General features: G+C 42.2%; 1 protein-coding gene across 1 annotated transcript in view; it reads right to left on the reverse strand.

The window, feature by feature from the left end:
• Positions 1-18,076, reverse strand: part of LOC147798051 (nuclear receptor corepressor 1-like) — a 25,830-nt gene that overhangs the window by 5,705 nt on the left and 2,049 nt on the right. Inside the window, exons 2-10 of the mRNA XM_087141143.1 lie at positions 17,771-17,960; positions 11,599-11,760; positions 11,324-11,443; positions 10,789-10,845; positions 6,215-6,267; positions 3,905-3,971; positions 2,585-2,670; positions 1,822-1,908; positions 594-769 (exon numbers count right to left, since the gene is read on the reverse strand). Of these exons, the coding sequence (XP_086997269.1) occupies positions 594-769; positions 1,822-1,908; positions 2,585-2,670; positions 3,905-3,971; positions 6,215-6,267; positions 10,789-10,845; positions 11,324-11,443; positions 11,599-11,760; positions 17,771-17,960 (998 nt within the window). The remainder of the gene's footprint in view (positions 1-593; positions 770-1,821; positions 1,909-2,584; positions 2,671-3,904; positions 3,972-6,214; positions 6,268-10,788; positions 10,846-11,323; positions 11,444-11,598; positions 11,761-17,770; positions 17,961-18,076) is intronic.

Consider the following 18,076-nt stretch of genomic DNA (forward strand, 5'->3'; position numbering starts at 1 on the left):
AACATCCGCCTGACAGCTATTCATAGAGCCACTCCGGATGTACTAAGGTGGAAAGCTTGCGGTAGCACCGTGCAAGGATACGATCTCTTTCTGTGAGTCTGTATGGTTCTGAAAAGGACCGTGAGGAACTCTTCCTCACAGTTTTTTCAGAATCATACAGACTCCCAAAGAGATCGTATCCTTGCATGGTGCTGCCGCAAGCTTTCCACCTTAGTTGTCTGTCACCATGAATAGCTTGAAATCCCACTACGGATGTAATAGCAGAGAGCTTCCTAACAGGGCTGGCGGCTATGCTATGCTTTGTGTCCAATACAAGGCATACATGTGAAATCTAGAGATTTCCTGTATTCAAAGTCATGCAATGCATAATCTGCAGATTATCGTGTTTCGGCCACGTGGCTCTCTGACCTGCCATGTGCAAAAGTCACTGTTTTTGACTCAAAATATCAATCTATGAAAAATTATAAAATTGAAAGCATAATTTTTGATGTAGCTTCATAAAGTTTCCTTAAATTTTAGAGAAAACATTTGAAGGAAGTAAAGCAAGTTAGCTTTGAAGTGATGTTTCAGGGAGGGAGGCTGTGTTTCTATACCATTCTTGTTGATGAATTTGACTTTTCGCTGCTCTGCATCGAAAAGGAGGGGCGGTACCACGGCCAGACTGCGGATGTGTCTGTCGTTGGCTTCTTGTTCATTCAAGCCGTCTACAATCTCGGCCAGCTCGGCATCGCTGCGGGCAATGTTGCCCCAGCTGCTCCGTGTTCCCGCTCTGGGAACCAAAAAAAAAAAACCAACAACAAAAAATAAACCCAAAGTATTATCGCAGCGGAAGGTGTATGGTAACAATTCCCTAGTTGTTTGCACGTGACAGATTTCCCACTTTGGTAATATCAGCAAAGTACAAGAGCAGATTATGTTGATCCGACTTCAGAAAACCGCAAATAATATTATCAATAAACCAAGACAAAATGTATCCAGAACCATCTCTTATTTTACAACTGACAGTCTTGAACAATTTCATTGCAAAGCTAATTCACTGCTAGGATCAAGGAACACTGTTGACAGTTTATATAACCGGTTTTGCCCTCACCCAGCGTATATTAATAAGCACTGTATACTCAGTGCTTGTCAGAGAGCTTGTGAAAAATTCACAAACTTACTTACAAGCTTACTTACGAGTAAGCTTGTGAATTTTTTCGCAAGCTCTCGGACAAGCACTAAGTATACAGTGCTTATTAATATACGTTGGGTAACGGCAAAACCGGTTATATAAATTAACATCTCACCAACGCAAAATACATCTTGAAAATTGTTAACAGTTGCACAATGACTAGCACAAGCTTCATGATGAACTGCTTGACAGAAATTCAACCACAGCATAATCCACACCAATTGGAACTTATCATCTCTTGCTATCAACTCGCAATAACTTTAATAATATCTCAGGAAATGTTTCCTTAACACATCAGGTTTCAAGCTCAGTGAATGACAACTGCGCAAGCCAGAATGCTTCAGACTTTGGGGGTCGTACTGACGAACTTGCCGACCAGAAATGGACATCCCTTATAGCGGTAACAATCATGGGCAGGTGGTAGGCACATTAACGGCCTCCTCAACCAATAAAGAGGCTCTGATTTGCCATAGTGCATGCATGCCTTAAGTTCTTGAATGCGCGCATGAGTGTAATGCCACCTTGGTCTTGGCGCCAACCCAGACAAGTCCACACGAGGTGTGATTAACGTTCTGGAATCTTGCTTGCTCAAGGCTCCTTGCCAACTTGATTGCACTGAACATTTGATTGCAATCTTGGCAAGCTCCTACCTGGAGAATCTCTCTTGCTGTTCGCGCTGCTTGCGGATCTCGGGAAATTGCTTCTCAAAGTACTCCCGCACCTTGGCATCTTTTGCTCTGCGAAAAAAATAATAAAAACAGATTCTTTGTACACATCCCTTCTCCACAACACTGTCCTCTCAATCACGCACCTTTGAACAGTTCAGAGACCTCTGCCTTCATAAAGCAGAAATGACTGGCAAGGACTGTTGACATGACCTGAAACAGCTGATGGGTAAGCCAGCTGTGCCTACCAGTCACCTGATTTTGTCCTTTGATTGAATTTGGGTGGTCACAATACTAACCTGAATTATGATCTGACTGTTGGCAACTACAATGTGGAAGGGGAAATTGCATGAGATCTGTGATTGTCTTTGACTGTTATGACCGAAAGAGGGTTCACAAGAGTCACAGCCAATCTGTTAAAAGTATCAATGAAAGAAGACTCCTTATGGCTATGTCTGATGAGCTTCCGGGGCGATGGCTGCCTCTGATGTCAGCAAGTGATAACACATTAGCGATCAGCAACAACCCGGACCTAGCCCTAGACACAAGATTTTGGACACAGCCCACCTATAAGTGCAGACACCAATGGGGACGAACAGCCTTGAAAGTTTCCTCATATACAGTACTGTTTTGCGATTTCAGTACATACATGTGATCAAGTAATGCAATATGCTACAGGTTTTCTTGATGGTGAGGGAGCAGTATTAAGCCCCTCTGGAAAAAGAATGTCAAATTCATAAGCGCTTACTTTCTCTTAGGATTGTTTTCAAGTTGTTCCATCCTTTTCTCCCACTTGTCAAAGAGGTAATCATATCGCTGGCACAGATATCTCTCCTGTGATCAGAGAGAAAGAACAGTTTGCAAATATCATGACCGTGAGACACTGGCAGAGAATTCAATACGACCAAGGCCCTCTAATAAAGGGTTCATATTGTCAGACTTTTACTAAGGAACACATTTGTTACAACTTTCTCCTTTTAACTGTGAAAGCTATGAGGCCTCTCTTTTTTGAGTTACTCTCATTGAAAAGCACACATTTTAACAAGGTAACGGTAAGTTCATCACATAACCGAATCAACAAAAACATGAAATCCGGAAATGTTCTTGTCTGCTTCATATGCGTGCTAAAGTTGCTTATTTTGCATGTAAAGCGGAGCCAAGATTAACCCGCCAATTACCAAGGCCTCCTGTTTTACGACACTGTAAAAAGTGATCACATGGAAAAAACCGCATTAAAATTGGCCTTGAAATGAGCACAGTACACATGTGGCAAATAAGTGGCTTAAGAAGAAATCCTTAATCATTAGTGTATCCTTGCCCGAGTCTCACGATATTGGAGTAGCTGTTCAAAGCTGTGTGGATGGAGCAACAGGTGGCGAGGCAAGGGGTCAGCGTACTTTTCCTACCCTCTAATGCACTCCCAGTGGGCCAGCAAAGGATGACAACTTTGTTAGTGATTCAAAGTCTTGCGTGCCGTCTCTCCTGGGACTTTTTGAATGGAGGGGCAAGGACATTTCATGAAACACCAGCCAAGTAGCAGTCCACTTGCTGATTAGGAGGAACTTAGGCAAAGTTAAAATTTTATTTGTCAACCCACGACCTGCTGGTGTTGTACATATAAAAATATTGAATAGGGGGTGTCTCAGTGAACTGTCTCAGAATTTTAAAATTATGCATGTGGCCTTCAACAGTAAAGCAGGGAAGGTTTTAAGTCCTTTTTACTCACATTTGCATTAAATCATAGGGTGTCCTAAAACACCAAGACATCCTTTCTAGCTACATTAGGGTGTGTCAGTTGTAACCTGTCTCCTCTATATACCTCAGTCAAACGAAAGTCATTCTCACCGATTGGTTGAGCTTTTGGGAGCTATTTGAGGAAGAACAGTTCTGATTTACAGTGCTTGGGTGACAGTTCTGTGCCAATTTAAGTAATTTTTGCCCTTAGCTAACCATACAAGTTGTTCATGTAACAGTGGGTTGCCAGGTATTGACCAAAGGGTAGGCATCAACAAGTTTGTAGCTACTTAGCAATCCTCTTGATGTGCAGAGGTACACAAATGATACACACCCTCATCTTCCTTGCGCTGTTCCTTCGTTTGAAAAACAGAATGAGCTTCCTCCGCATCTCCAAATTGCTGGGAAAGGAATGAACAAGATCAAGAGATCAATAAAGTGCATGTTAACTGCAGAGTGTGACACCATCTTGGAACTGTAGAGATCTTTGCCAAGCCATACAATGGGTTTGTTAGATTTGGCTAGATTCAAGTTAGACAAAAGAAAAGATTGGAGGTAAATGTCCACATTTTCTCTTATGTACAGAGAACTTGTAACTGGTTTACAAAAAGTCAAGGGGGGAAATCTTGCTCAATGTATGAGCTGTAAAAAAGAAGACTGCCGAGAACCAGTCACTGGCAATACACCCTCTACAATATTTGGCTGGTAACCAACTTTTTGCTGAACATTTTGATCTGGTGCTCAGCACATTTCCGAACTCTAGCAGTTCAATTAACTTGGCCCTCGGCACTGTCACTGTCTGCCTGGAATGCTCTGATTGGAATCCCATCCTTGACATCTCTGTACCAGGCAAGACGTGGGACAGAGGGGTACCCCCCTTACCTGTCCAGTCCCTATACACACTGCAGACTATTGTTACCTAACACATCCCCCCCAGAAGTCTGTAAAGAATTCCTGAGATTTCGATCAAACCATGACCAACACAAAGGCAGGGAGGGGGGGGAATTCTCTCCGTCCCATATCTTGCTTCAAATGGACATGTCAGGAAAGAGGCCTCCAATTCCTACCTGGAGGCAATAACTTTCCTCAAGGAGAAAACAAACCATGAATCTCTAGGCCCCCAACAAGAACGATGAACGGAAACCTAAATGAAATTGCACAAACAGACTTAATCTTAGGCAGTGACAGATTCATCCTTTAATTCATGCTTCATAATCCACAGGATGACATCATTCAGACTCATACTTAGGGAAGTCGGATGACTAGCTAGAACATGGCGGGGGAAAGACATGATAGATATCCATCAACGAACACTGAGACAACAGTTATACCCATCATCGTGGTCATGTCTTGATTGATGGATACTGATGACAGACACATGTCCAAGATTATATAGGATTCCTGTGGGGATATGCGACCTTGGAGGTAGCCTGCTGTTCTGCTGAACCGGCTGTTGACATTTGGCTTGAGGCTGTGCCATAAGATCGAGCGTGTCACTCTACCCCTCCCAGCCAGGGAGTACATGTACATGGGACACAAATAATAGGGGAAGGGTATACCAAAGCATCCCATCCACGAGAATATCTGGGGCAGGTGCAACAGCACAATACGGGTACATATGCCATTCCCTGTATCTTCAACAGCAAACTTAAGTGAAGACACGGCCAGATGGGGCCTACTCCAGCTACGCACTGCATTACTTAAAGCGTAATCCCGGATATTATCAAAACCAAAGTCTAGCTGCTATTTATTTACTTATATCTGTTGACCAACAGTTGTTACCCGCCCCTTGCAGGCAAGAGAAAATCTCTGAATTAAATAATGTACTAATAAATTATAAAAATCATAAAATTAAAAAAAATTCAACATTGGTATGTACTCGTGCAAAGTTTTTGAGCACAAAAGCATTGAAAACTTTGTACATCAGCCCCTAAATCCTTTCATCTCACAAATCTGACTAACTTTTTGTGTTTACGAAACAATAAAAGAACAAAGTCCACAGGACTTCAGATGCAAGTGCCAGCTCAATGAAGGTTATGCACATGGTCCCCTGCACACATCAGTGTCATCTGGCCTCTCTCAACACAGAGGCCTTTCTGTGGCTGGAGAAATAACCTCGAGGTCATTGACCTCCTCCGAACGCTGTCTGCACTGGTTGCAGTCAAGCGTATGGCGTCAACTTCAATTTTGTCTTGACACACTGACGTTGAGCCAAACAGCTTGTAAGTCCTGATTTCTGCACTCAACAATCTTGTAACATGTACATATAACTTCCAGAGGGATGGGGCACAAGTGGGACTTTCATACACTAAGTCTGCAAGGACCATTTTATGTAAGACATTACCAACTTTGTCATCCAAGCATGCTCCTATGAGCTATTCAACATGTATCAAAGCTGATTCACCGTCTCGTATTAATGTGGTTGTTGGCAGTTTCCCAGGCCATTTTCCAAAATATTTAACGGTGACAGTAAACAAGATCAGGATCTGGTTCCTGAAACCCCTTGCTGTGCGCTCTCTGATGGCCTGCAGGCTTCAGAAGCTACGACTTTGGCCTCCTTCAAATTTAATGACTGGCAGAAATGGAAACTGACAGTCAAACGAGAGCTCTGATTGGCTCCACGCTGTAAACCTTGTGTACTCACGTTTTAAGATTCTCTTGATACTGCTCACTGTCTGAAGGCTGGTTGTACATTGGCTAAAAGTTGAAACAAAGAGAAAAGTAAAACAGTCAGGGAATGAACGTCAATACAACTGTCATTAGAGAAATAGATGCTTACAAGTCCAAGCGTACACTGAAAACAATCAATTTAAGATTGAGCCCAAATATCTAATTTCTTAGATATCTGGTGAACATATAAACCCGAGGTGTTTACCGATATGAAACTACAACTGTAAACAAGTTGTTCCTTTTTCAACATTCTGTAATAACATTGTTTCTTTATGGTCTAATTATGATGTATGGAAATAAACCTAAACCTAAACATTTGTTAACGTAACAGCTGCTCTCACAAGACAGATTAAACATAATTTGGGAAAAGGGAAATAAACCAGACTGGAATACGAAGTACGCAGCTTAACATGGCTTCTTCGCCTTCTAAACAAGATTTTAACTCCAAGGAATAAAGAGTGATATGTCAACACACTGGGATAAAGAAGGACGCATTCATCTGTTTTCTTTCTTTTCAGTTTCCTGAGATAGGTAAAACCTAAAATAGACAAGAGTCGGTATCATGGACAGCATTCCCTTACATTTCCTCGCAACCAGTGACAGACGTAAAGGTCAACCCACTAAATTTACACTAACCGAACGGCGAGTTTACCTTTCAACCCTAAATGAGCGCATCTCCCCGAGGAAACAGTTCAGTGTTACGCCCAGGCTACACCCCTCACCCAGTGACAAAGTCAAATTGGAGTTTACCTTGGCCAAACTAAGCGTACATCCTTCTTCAGGATGTCAGGATCAAATCTGTAATCTGATAAACCTTCAATGCCAGTTGTCCTGCTTCAAACACATTCCTATACAAAATCTCTTGTGGTGCGGGAGGGGTTCTTGTTTGTTTTGTTACTTTTTGGCCGATTGTTCTGTAGAGAGACTTTCCTTAATTCTGTGCCAAACTTTACAACGTTAACACTGTCTTGATAAACAAATTTTGTCATCACTTTTGCAAAAATTGTGCTGTTTTGTTTATTTGGCATAGCTAGGAAATTTACTTAGCTGTCCTTGGGGTGAATGTTAGGGAACTGCTAAGTACAGAGCTTGCTAAGCATAAAAAATTCTTGCCTGGAATGAGCAGTTCATAGGCCAGAATGTAAGGAAGTGCATTAGGTTTGCACTGGGCTTTTAGCTGATTTGTGCTTGTTGTGCGAGCTTGCTAAGAAAGGATTTTTCCCTTTGTAGTTTCATGAAATTGGAGCCTGATACCATTTAGTTTTTGTCAAAGGCAAGAGTGATATTTCAAGTTTCATTAACTCTTTTTGACATGTGTCCCCTTTTCCTTTAAGCACAATCCACCATGAAGACGCTCTCATGCCTGAATCTTGACAACCGAACAAACTTCCATACCAAGGGTTGTAAAGGTCAAAGGTCAAGTCGTAGCATTTCTGTTACTGCTGTACCCCATCCGTAGAACATGAGGAAATCCCCAAGTGAAAAGCCATAGGTTCAATGACCTCAAGGTCACTGACTGGCTTTGGTCCACTGCCCATACCAGCTGGCTAGCTAAGTCAGCGAGGGTCAGGACCTATTGACCTAATTGATTGTTTCTGACACCACTTATAAAATCCACCTGACAATACAGGCAAAACACACACGGCATGTATGGAAAAGAGAAAACTATTATAATTTGACAACACACTACCAAGGTAAAGTTGAGTATTTTCTGACGAACTAACTTTGAAGTTGATTACACATTCCTCACACGATCCCATCTTTAAAACTTTCCACCCCCTACCCAGGGGGACTGCTGCCTAAGACTGGCCCATCCATCATTCATCCTGTGCGTGCCAACGTGGGTCCCCGGGGACAACTAACCTGGACTATTACTAGGGATACCCTGATCAGCCTTGAATCACTACCCCAGATAACATCATGGCGTTTCCTTATTAGATTACAAAATGGATGAATAGGAGAGCGTGAAAACCGAGATCCTAAAGGGGAGGGGAGTAAAAAGTAACGCTTTTATTGGAGTGACAGTTACAAGCTGACTTAAATAATCTGTGAATAATATCGAATGCTGCTCACTGCATGTCCAGTTTAAAATTTCATGTGGACACTTTTAACGGTTTGACTAAGAACAGTTCTTGACATTTAAACCGTAGGTTCCATGGAGTGCACAAGGCACTGTGGCTTGTGGACCTCAAGGAGCTTGAAGAGAGAAGCCGGTAGTCAATTTTAGAGTCAGAGAGGAAATCCCTGACAATCGAGAACGCAATGTTCAGCGTACTTCAAAATCCTACTGAATAAGCAAAAACCAAACACAGGCTGTGATTCTTTTGGCAGTTCAATGCCCGTAGAAGTCGCAGGCTAGACAAACTGTTTTGGTATTGTTTCTCCTCATCAGTAATCCCGTAAATACCCTCGTGCCAAATTCCCGAGCCAGGGCTTAGAGAGTACATCTCCAGCAATCAATAACACGTCAGAAGACGTACTCTCAGACACACGCACGCCCCCTTCTCCTAATTCTACTAATCTCATTTAACCCAATAAGGATGGGGATGATTTCCCCCCACCTCAAAGGATCCTTACCGCTTTTCCTACCCCCCTACCCCCTTCCAGGGCCATTCATTTCTTGTCCGTCAGGGATCTCATGTACTGTGGTCTCCATAGCTCCATGTTTAAATTAGATTCCGATGATTGTGAATTTAGATGTTAAAGTGCGGTTGGATTTTCTATTTTTAAACAATGGCTGTGAAATGGGCATGTATGAGTACGGCTATGGATTGTCAGTGTGAGATGTAATGTCTGAAGCTACAGTCACAGCCACAAGAAAGTGTGCTTCAATTCAGTCTAACTCTCTTCAGAAAGTGGAAATCAAGTACTGGTTTGCAAAATTGATATCTTCTCCATGTCTAGGTTTAAACAGGAGAAAAATTTTATCTTTCGAAGAAATATTTGATCAGAACTACTAACAAAAAAGCAGGGGTACTCGGGCATCCACATTACACACCAATCACTGATGCTACATGTATATGTATGTCCTAAAAAAAAAAACATTTACAGGGTCAGCTCAGCAAACAAACCCTCGTGAAATATCACGGTGTATTTACTCAGAAGGCCACCTGTCTAAGACAGAAGCACTGAGCGAGCTGCTACACAAATCCACTGGCTCTCAACAATTCTTCTGAATACTACAAAGCACCCTATTTCACTATCACTGCCGCCTCCTGAACGATAACACGCCAGAATTCATCTCCACTACATTCATCTTCACAGAATTCAATCATCTCACGATCCACATCATTCTAGGACAGTGTCAGCTTGCATAGATTAACCTTTATTAAAAGTACACATCGCCACAGCGACGATATTCTGCAGTCTCATATCCCCATCTCTACCATGAAATATCCGTTATACAAGTAGGTCATATGACACCATGGCTCCTTTATCTGAACTTCAGTTGCCGGAGGCTATTTGGAATTGTTTTGAAGGTCTACATGGCATAATGCGATGAGTGATTTTTTCCTCTTCTCTATCAAAGAGATTCTTATTCAATTTGTTACGGCACTGGGAACTATGATAGCATTAGATTTTCCTGCCTTTTATTTTTATCGGACAAGTGCGCACTATCTGGGATCCTCAAGATGACCCTGTAAGGATGACTTTTGAAGAAGCCTGCAAGGGAGGAGGGCAATGAAGTGGCCTATTTCTGACAATTTAATGGACGGGGGTCACAAGGTCAATGCACCTCAAGTCAACTTTGCCAACATTTGAAGGTTCAGAGCATGCGTTCAACAAAAAAGCTGAGGAATGCAAGGTTTCAGATGTAAACTGCGACATTAAAAACAGTTGGCTCTAATCATGAGCTACCAGCGAGAAAGAAAAGTTCTATTTAGAACTGCATTAAACAAAGTAAGTAGCTCCAATAAAGTGTCCTTTGATTAAACTTAAGCTACTGTTTAACATTTGCCAGCAGGAATCCTGGAATGGGGGGCATAAATGACAGAGGCTTTTGGATAAGCTTCCCGGGGCATACTGTTGGATATGCTTGAAACACACCTTGGACATGTGCTGGCCTGTTTAGGGGTTTCACGTTGGATATTATTTGGCCCAGCTTTGGGGGTTAGTTTTTGGACACGATTTGGCCATGCTAAAGGACTGCTTTTTGCACATAATTTGGCCATGTTATAGGTCTAGTTTTTGGACAAGATTTGGCGGTGTTTATAAGGACTAGTTTTCGGACATGATTTTGACCTCACTTTGCTCCAACGGCAGCAACAAAACCAAAACCTTGACAGACCAGCCCTTCTGCTCCTAACAAGGTGGTCCAGTACCTAAGGTTTTGCTCAACCTGCATGTTTCATCTTATCTCCACAGAAAGCTCCTGCAAAACCTATCAGGTAAGAGTAGGCTAATAACAGATTCTTTGTGCTGCAAACACACACAGTCTTCAGGGATGACTGCTCTCGACAGTGAATACTGGAATCCAGATGATGGACTTTTCAAAAACAGGATTTCAGCTAGATTATTTATTTGATGAACGGTTGCTTTTCCACTTACCAAGTCATTACCAGGTCCCAGGTTGGCAAGCATCTTATGGGCGGCTTCTGCTTTCCTCTGATAAAATAAAAGCGATGAATAACAAGGTGAAAAACAGTTTTTAGAAAAAGATCTGAGGACCAGCCGCTGGGAGCTCAAAAAGAAAGAAAAGCTCTAAGAATTGAGCAAAACAGGAAAAAATTACAAAGGGCATTAGAGGAATTAACAGGAGTGACAGAGCTTGACCAGATCATGAGAATTCTAATGGCAGTGTTGTGATTTTTATACTTCTCTTCTTTTGGGCTTAGATCATTTACCTAACACTTTCCAAAACGTTCGTCAAATTCAAATACTGGATATTACAATTATGAAAAACAACAGTAAATTGCTACGCAAAGAAAACGTCTGCTTAGCAAGGACAGTTTACCAACCAAAATGTCACACAGATGTATCTCTCACAACTGGTACTCAGCTGATATCTGCTTAGCTAAAAAAGGTCCTCAACACAATTTCTGCTTGGGGCTCTAATTTGGAGAGGTCTGTCCCTACCACTCACCCTGTTCTCAGCATAGATGACCTGTATGAGGTTCTGCTGCTTAGGCTCAGGGATCAGGCTACCGGGCGACTCTGGCTTGTCGGTTTGCGGAGGCTTGGCAGCCCGTTCTTCTAGCTCTTGCTGCTTGAGGAAAAATAAAGACATGAACATGTACAAGTACGAACAACTTGAGTTTGGGGTGATGTAACGTCCATTTGATTAAGATGTCTACTGACACTGTGTAAGGAACTCAGTTTGTAGCCAAAGACTCGAGTGGCCATACAGGTTCCTGTTACCTGCTTCTTCTTGAGCTTGCTGATCTGGGAGTCCACCTTGGCTATCTCTCGGTCCACACGCTCCATGGACTGGATCAAGCCTTCCTTGGACACCTTGGAGGGGGACTCTTGCTCGATAGGGGTGGGCGAGACGTTCTCAACTTTGGGAAAGTAAGGCTGCTCCTGAAAACAACGACAGGGAAACGTACATGTACACCCAGGTCATAAATTTGACGTCCCAATTTTTTCCTGTCTCTGTTACATTAGGCATACAATTTTGTACATTAAGAGCCCATTTCATTTGAGTAGTTTAAAGTCAATTTCAAATGACAAAGGTCTGGTGTAACAGGGACAGAAATTGTCACATTTCAGACCCAAAATTTACAGAATGACCCATGTACCAGTCAGGTTGAGAGGTTGGCATCCAGTGTGGCAAGTGAAATTAATCCAATCCGAGTTTACCGTCATTCAACGTTTGTAAACTCAAAAGCTGGAAAAGTTGACCGTTTCCGCATACACATCGCGACTGCATACGATGACAAGGAACTATTATTATTTTTGTTATCATTGATTCGACCAGAGAAAAAAAACGGAATACAGAGACGGGCCAGGAGTACCTTTATACCCCATTTGACGGTGTATGTAAATAGGGCCTAACAGGCAAAGCAATCTGGCCACCTTTTCTCTTAAAACACACCGCAAAAACAGGACCCGCTAAACATTATCAGTCAATCAGGAAATATTAAATCTTGTAGCATTCAACCGGTAACTATGTCGGCTGGGCATGGCTAATCCCACAAGGGCTGCCCTGGTTTCCCCTGCTGCCATGTTAACATGTATTTCAACAGCTGGTCATATCAGATTCAACCCCTATCCCGGTTACTGTGATTGATGGGGTTTCTGCTTGTAAGCAGAGAACCACAGAATGGGCAACCTCCATTCCTCAGAAATGATGGGATCGGATTTCACAAAGGGAAATGGAATTCGTCAAATGCAACATAACTGAAAGCAAATTCAAACATGAGATTATGAGAATGATGAATGATTATGCGGTCCACTAGATTGTAAGATGTGACTTTACTTCAGGCTGTGCAAATTACATTACTTTTTTGGTTTTTATTTACTGACTCAGGTTTTCACACTGATAACGTAAGTCCTGAAGGATAATTGTCCAAACCAAACAATGGTTTTATACCCAAGATGGCCTGAAGTAGCCGGAGTGTCCCTCATGTTTAAGGCTACCTCTTCCAAGATTTTTTTTACTCATATCTACGTCATAATGTCGCCTGTCTTATGAAATGCAGGTGAAATACCGTACTGTCTGGGCCCTGTGGCTGTGGTCGAGGATTGACAAGCAGCTGTGCTCTTTGGGGAACGCTGCGTGTTTCTTTATGCTAAATCCAAATGCTGAAAGAGTTGGGGGGGGGGCTAGCTGGTCATTAAACTAAACCATATTTTGGAGTGTGAGGAGAGACGTTTCAATGTCTTCGGTCGGACTCGGTGGGGTTTGGTAAATACAGGGATTGCTCTCAAAGAGTGCCCATCAACATTCCATGAAGAAGATTGTGAGAAAAGGTGAGAATTTATTAAAGCGCACATGCACCGGTAAATACATGCATCAGCCGTGTCTCCAAGCTGTTATGTGAAATAAGCGCGATACTGATATTTGCTTGGGTTAATGGGCAATTTTGTGGACCAGTTCAGTTTCTCAGATTGGATTGGAAAAACTACATGTACACTTCTGGTGTTCAAATATTTATACATGTATGTGGGTAATTCCTCAAATTAGGGGTCCATTTTTTGTGTGTCCCAGTCACATCTCACATATGTTTTTTGTAAGTTCAGAACACATTTTCTGATTTCCAAAGAGAGATGAATTAACGCAACTGACCTCTCAAACAAATAGTAATAGTTTGAAATCAATGCCGGTGATATTTCCAAGTCAAATAACAAAGGTCAAATGTAACAGGGACACAAAAATGTCACACTTTTGGACCCCTTATTTCTGGAATTACCCATGTTCATTTTAGCCTTTCTGACTAACACTGGGTTCAGAAAGTCACAGTTCAAGGTCTGTTCTTTATAACTTCCATGATGTAGACGTTGTAGACTTCATACGCACATCTTTATTACACATTTAATACAACATTCTGTAAGGTGCATCAATGAACTATTGCCATACATATTTTGCCAATGCCAATCTAAGATCAGTCACAAATGAAACTTAACTTGGGCATTTGCCGTATATCACATCAAGGACATTTGATTGATAGGGTGTTTCCTGGAGCTCCTATAACTGGGTTCATATCTTTGCTGCGCTCAAATTGTATGCGCTGGAGTCCAGAAAGCTCTGAGCATGTTAGTCCAGGAATTCTTAACCACCCCTGTAAGGTGTAAGCCTTCCTTATCAAGATGCAAGTCTAGACATGGGCAGCAAAACAAGGGTTCAAAATAAACCTCCAACGGAAAGAGCAAAGGAACAACTGGGACAGCAGTAGGAATGGCCGTCAAAAAATAAGAGCACAACTCTTAGGCAAATCTGCAGTTTAACATTTTGAAAATTCACTCTTGCCCAAACAGTACATGTACATGTATGGTATGTCAGAATTGGCACCTGCTGTACACTATTAAAATACAACTCTGTCTAACCTAAGGCCCTCCCCCAAATAGTTTGTGTCTGGTCAGACTGATGTTCCGGAATAAGCCATTTCCGAGTTAAATTTGAATAAAATCTGAGTTATCTGACTGCACACAAACATAACGATTTGAATTCCCCAGACTAAAGACACTGTTGCTATACCTTGTTATTCAGGGCAAGCTTTCGCATTGCAACCACCATCTCTGGAATAGACTGGTTCTTTTGTGCCCTTCTTATCTATTGAAAACAGTGTATTGTTGCAAGGCATCTCTAATGTAAATAAGCAAAAGCTTGCCCCGAATCACAAGGTATAGCAACACGTGAATTTAAAGAACTCAGTGTACCAGATTTGGGTCAAAGTTAACTCGCAAAAGGATTATTGATGCAGCAATATGGCTTTTTGGGGGAGGGTTGTACAGACAATTGCAGACACACATTGAGTCAGGGGACTAGACCAACTTTATTATGATACGCTGACTTTGTATCCATGGTTTGCTATCATTGTTCAGTATCCATCTCTTTGGGATCTATCGCCCTGAGTAAAAGATCGAGCTGCCCGCAAATATATTGAGGCAGTGTATCGGTAGCAATAGAGGGCACAGTTGTAGCTCTCACAGAAAAAAAAAATTGATATCATCACATGCGTTGACCAGAGACGAAAGACTTTTGGGGGGCCTAAGACCACATCTGTATGTTGTTTATAACATGTCATTGTTCTGCCATCCACAACAATGACACTGTCTTGTTATTGTAATGGTGGTACATGTATTTATAAACATATAACAACATGTCCTTGCTATTTTTCGAACAACAGAATATGAGCGCCCATCTTTGGTAAATTGATTATAAAGGAAACATTTCTTGCCGAATTCAAGCACTGAGGACTCTTGTGGGTTACTTTATTCATGTGCAAGATATATTAAAATAAATTACAGGTATGAACTTTCTGTTTTCGCATGGTGTATTTGTGATCACAAGTGTTCATGTCAACATGACTGGAGCCATGCTTATATTCTTAGCAGACTCACACAGCTGTGAACCCATTATAAAGGAACTCCCGATCATGCAGATAGGTGCAATGACACTGTACATGGATTTGGATTTCTCTTTTGAAACTGCTAATCTGTCATTTAATGGCATTGGTAGTGCCATCGACACCAAGAGGTCACAGAATGACCCACAAAATGGGGGCTACAGTCTTGGGGAGTCTTTGGAAAGTAGGCCGGATAGGGCTTCTTCCACTCACATGCAAGTGACTGGATGGTAGCACTCTCAGTGAAATTAATGACAGGTGCAGTCAGAGGCATGGGTGGGGAGCAAATTGGGTACTGCAGCGTAACATTGCGTGCCAGGTTTTCAACCCCTGGGTGATCCAACTCTCACGAATATTAGGCTGAGCCAAGGGAAACAATAAGATTTTGACTTGATGACTGTCTATTGCGAGCCAACTAAATTAGGCTTGGCGTAAGACAAAAACTTGTTTCCAGGATTAAAAAAAAAAAAGTCAGACTTTTTTCTTCTAATTTTCAAACACTATTTTTGTAATTTCGGGTAGAAAAGTGGAAACATATTTTCAACCCACTTACGGACTCAAAATTGAGAACTTCTTTATATTTCTTAGCATTTTCTGGACAGAGGGAGGAGACAGAATAACGACACTGTTCTTCTTAACCATTTGCTTCACACCAGGTGGTTAAATCAATCCCAGTAAAATCCACCAATTTTATTTTGTTTTCCTGCAGCTACAAAAAATTGCTGATGACTTACCCATGTAATTGTAGAATCACACACAACTGAGTCATAACCATGTTACAAGTTGAATTGAACATGGTCAAACTGGCAGGGAAAACTTGTTACGGACAGGTGCAGCATACCAGATATTTTTCCTTGAAGCTGTAAGCTCCAAGATAGCAGTGTTTCTTATTTTTTGGAACAGAGAAAACCCGCCGCAGCGGTTGCTTTGCCTGTGCCTTGAAACTTGCGTGTCGGCATGCACTGGACTGTGGCCTTGTTGTCACGAAACGGAAATGCAGGATGAGTGACAAGGCCTTAATGTTGATGAGGGATTTATCACTTGGGGGATTGGAGGAAGCCGTAGTGAGCAACTTGCTATTTCACACTTGAGGGTGGGAGATTCATCAGGCTCACACAAAGGACTTGACTCAGGGGCCAAAACTTTCACTGATACAGTGGGGCTGGCTTTGCAGGAGTCTCCACTTTGTATACTGGACCAAATTTCAGAGCCTTCACACTGACAGGCTGAGCTCGCTATGAAGTACACATACAGCGTACTTGCGGAATAGGGCTTCGGATGTAAAACAGGGTATGATTTGAGAATGTGTATTTGGATAATGGGCAACACCTTCATCAAGGTTACAGCTATGGTTATGGCTATGGCTAGAGCAAAATATACCAGGACATGTTGTTGAATGGACAGGCATCTATCGATGAGAAAACACTGGTTCATAGACATGTACAGGCAAGTACTCTTTTCACCTGAGAAGAAACTGGCATCTTTTCTATAAGTTTTAAATTGAAGGGAAAGCGAGGATCCATTTTTTGTACTCTGGCTCTTTAGGACATCTCATCCCATTATAAGAATAGTGGCTGGGCTCTATTCCCCAATCCTTCAAAATCTCCCAAACCTCCTGGTAGATTTTAAAGGGTCCACAAAGGTTGGGTAGGAACCATCAATATAATTTAATTAAGCAACAACCGTGTGCAAAGTACACAGGTACAGTAGGTGCTTAATGAGTACATGTACATTTGGGCAGATTTGAAACACTGATTATTGGTTGATGAAGCACCCAGTCCATACATGCAACCTAGGCACAAGCATATTATCACTGGATCATTCCATAAGTGTACACTGTACATGTACATATGTGCCTACCGGGCTATTCTATAAATGTGCACCCTGCAGAATTTATTACATCCATTACATCAACCCCTTGGTCTGGTTCCGGCCTGTTCCATTCAGGAGCCAGGCTAAGGATATCTGCACACCTGGCGTTAGGCAGAAAGGTGCAACTGACAAGGCTCAGCCCTTGAAAGCACTTTGTTTTCCGTCTTAGAGCCTCTTGCCTAGTCCCCATGGACAAACTAGTGTCAGGCTAACTCGGATGACTTCCTGTGTCCTGTAGATAGCACATAAGGGGATGGGGTGGGGAACCAGATGGCCTTAGCATAAAGCTAAAAGTGGCCCCTCCATGTTCTTCTATTACGTTCTGTTTTTGGCCAGGGGAAAGACTTCCTACTTGGCCCGTCTGTGCAATGTCTTTTGTCAAAGTTTAGACTCCCAATTGCTCGGAATTGCTTGATGGATGTGAAATTAATTAGTTTGTCGAAACAAAAGGAACACTTCCCGGATGTTGAACACATGCTTGATGTGTGCCCAACTCTCAACTAATGGTCGATTTCCCTGGTAACCTACAAATAAATATATCTTGGGTACGCAATTGATACAACCTGCTTGTTGGTCAGTTAAAGACAGTATGGGGAGACGATAGGGTCTGACAGTTCGATTGGGGGGGGGATTAAGCAGATATCTTGTACCTTTTTGATCTCAGGCTGGGCAATGTGCAAGCGTGGATCGCTGGCCAAGGGTACCGGCCTAATTGGCTTGACGTCTTCCTGGCTCTCCATAGACAGGCGAGGGCGCTTTGGGGCCAAGACTGACTCCGTCTCTGTCTGCGTGGTGACAGGTGGCGCTCGGACGGGCTCAAAGCTGTAATATTCATTTCCCCTGAAGCAGAATGGAAAACGATTGATTAGTTCTCTCTCTCTATCAAAGCTTTATAAAAAACACTGGCTCAATATGAGCAAGTGTTTGAGACCAAACACAAAATCCAAAACCAATTA

Source organism: Acanthaster planci, linkage group LG09 (genome assembly GCF_054643075.1).
Source record: "Acanthaster planci isolate LZ-2023a linkage group LG09, COTS_SCS, whole genome shotgun sequence".
Taxonomy (NCBI): Eukaryota; Metazoa; Echinodermata; class Asteroidea; order Valvatida; family Acanthasteridae; genus Acanthaster; species Acanthaster planci.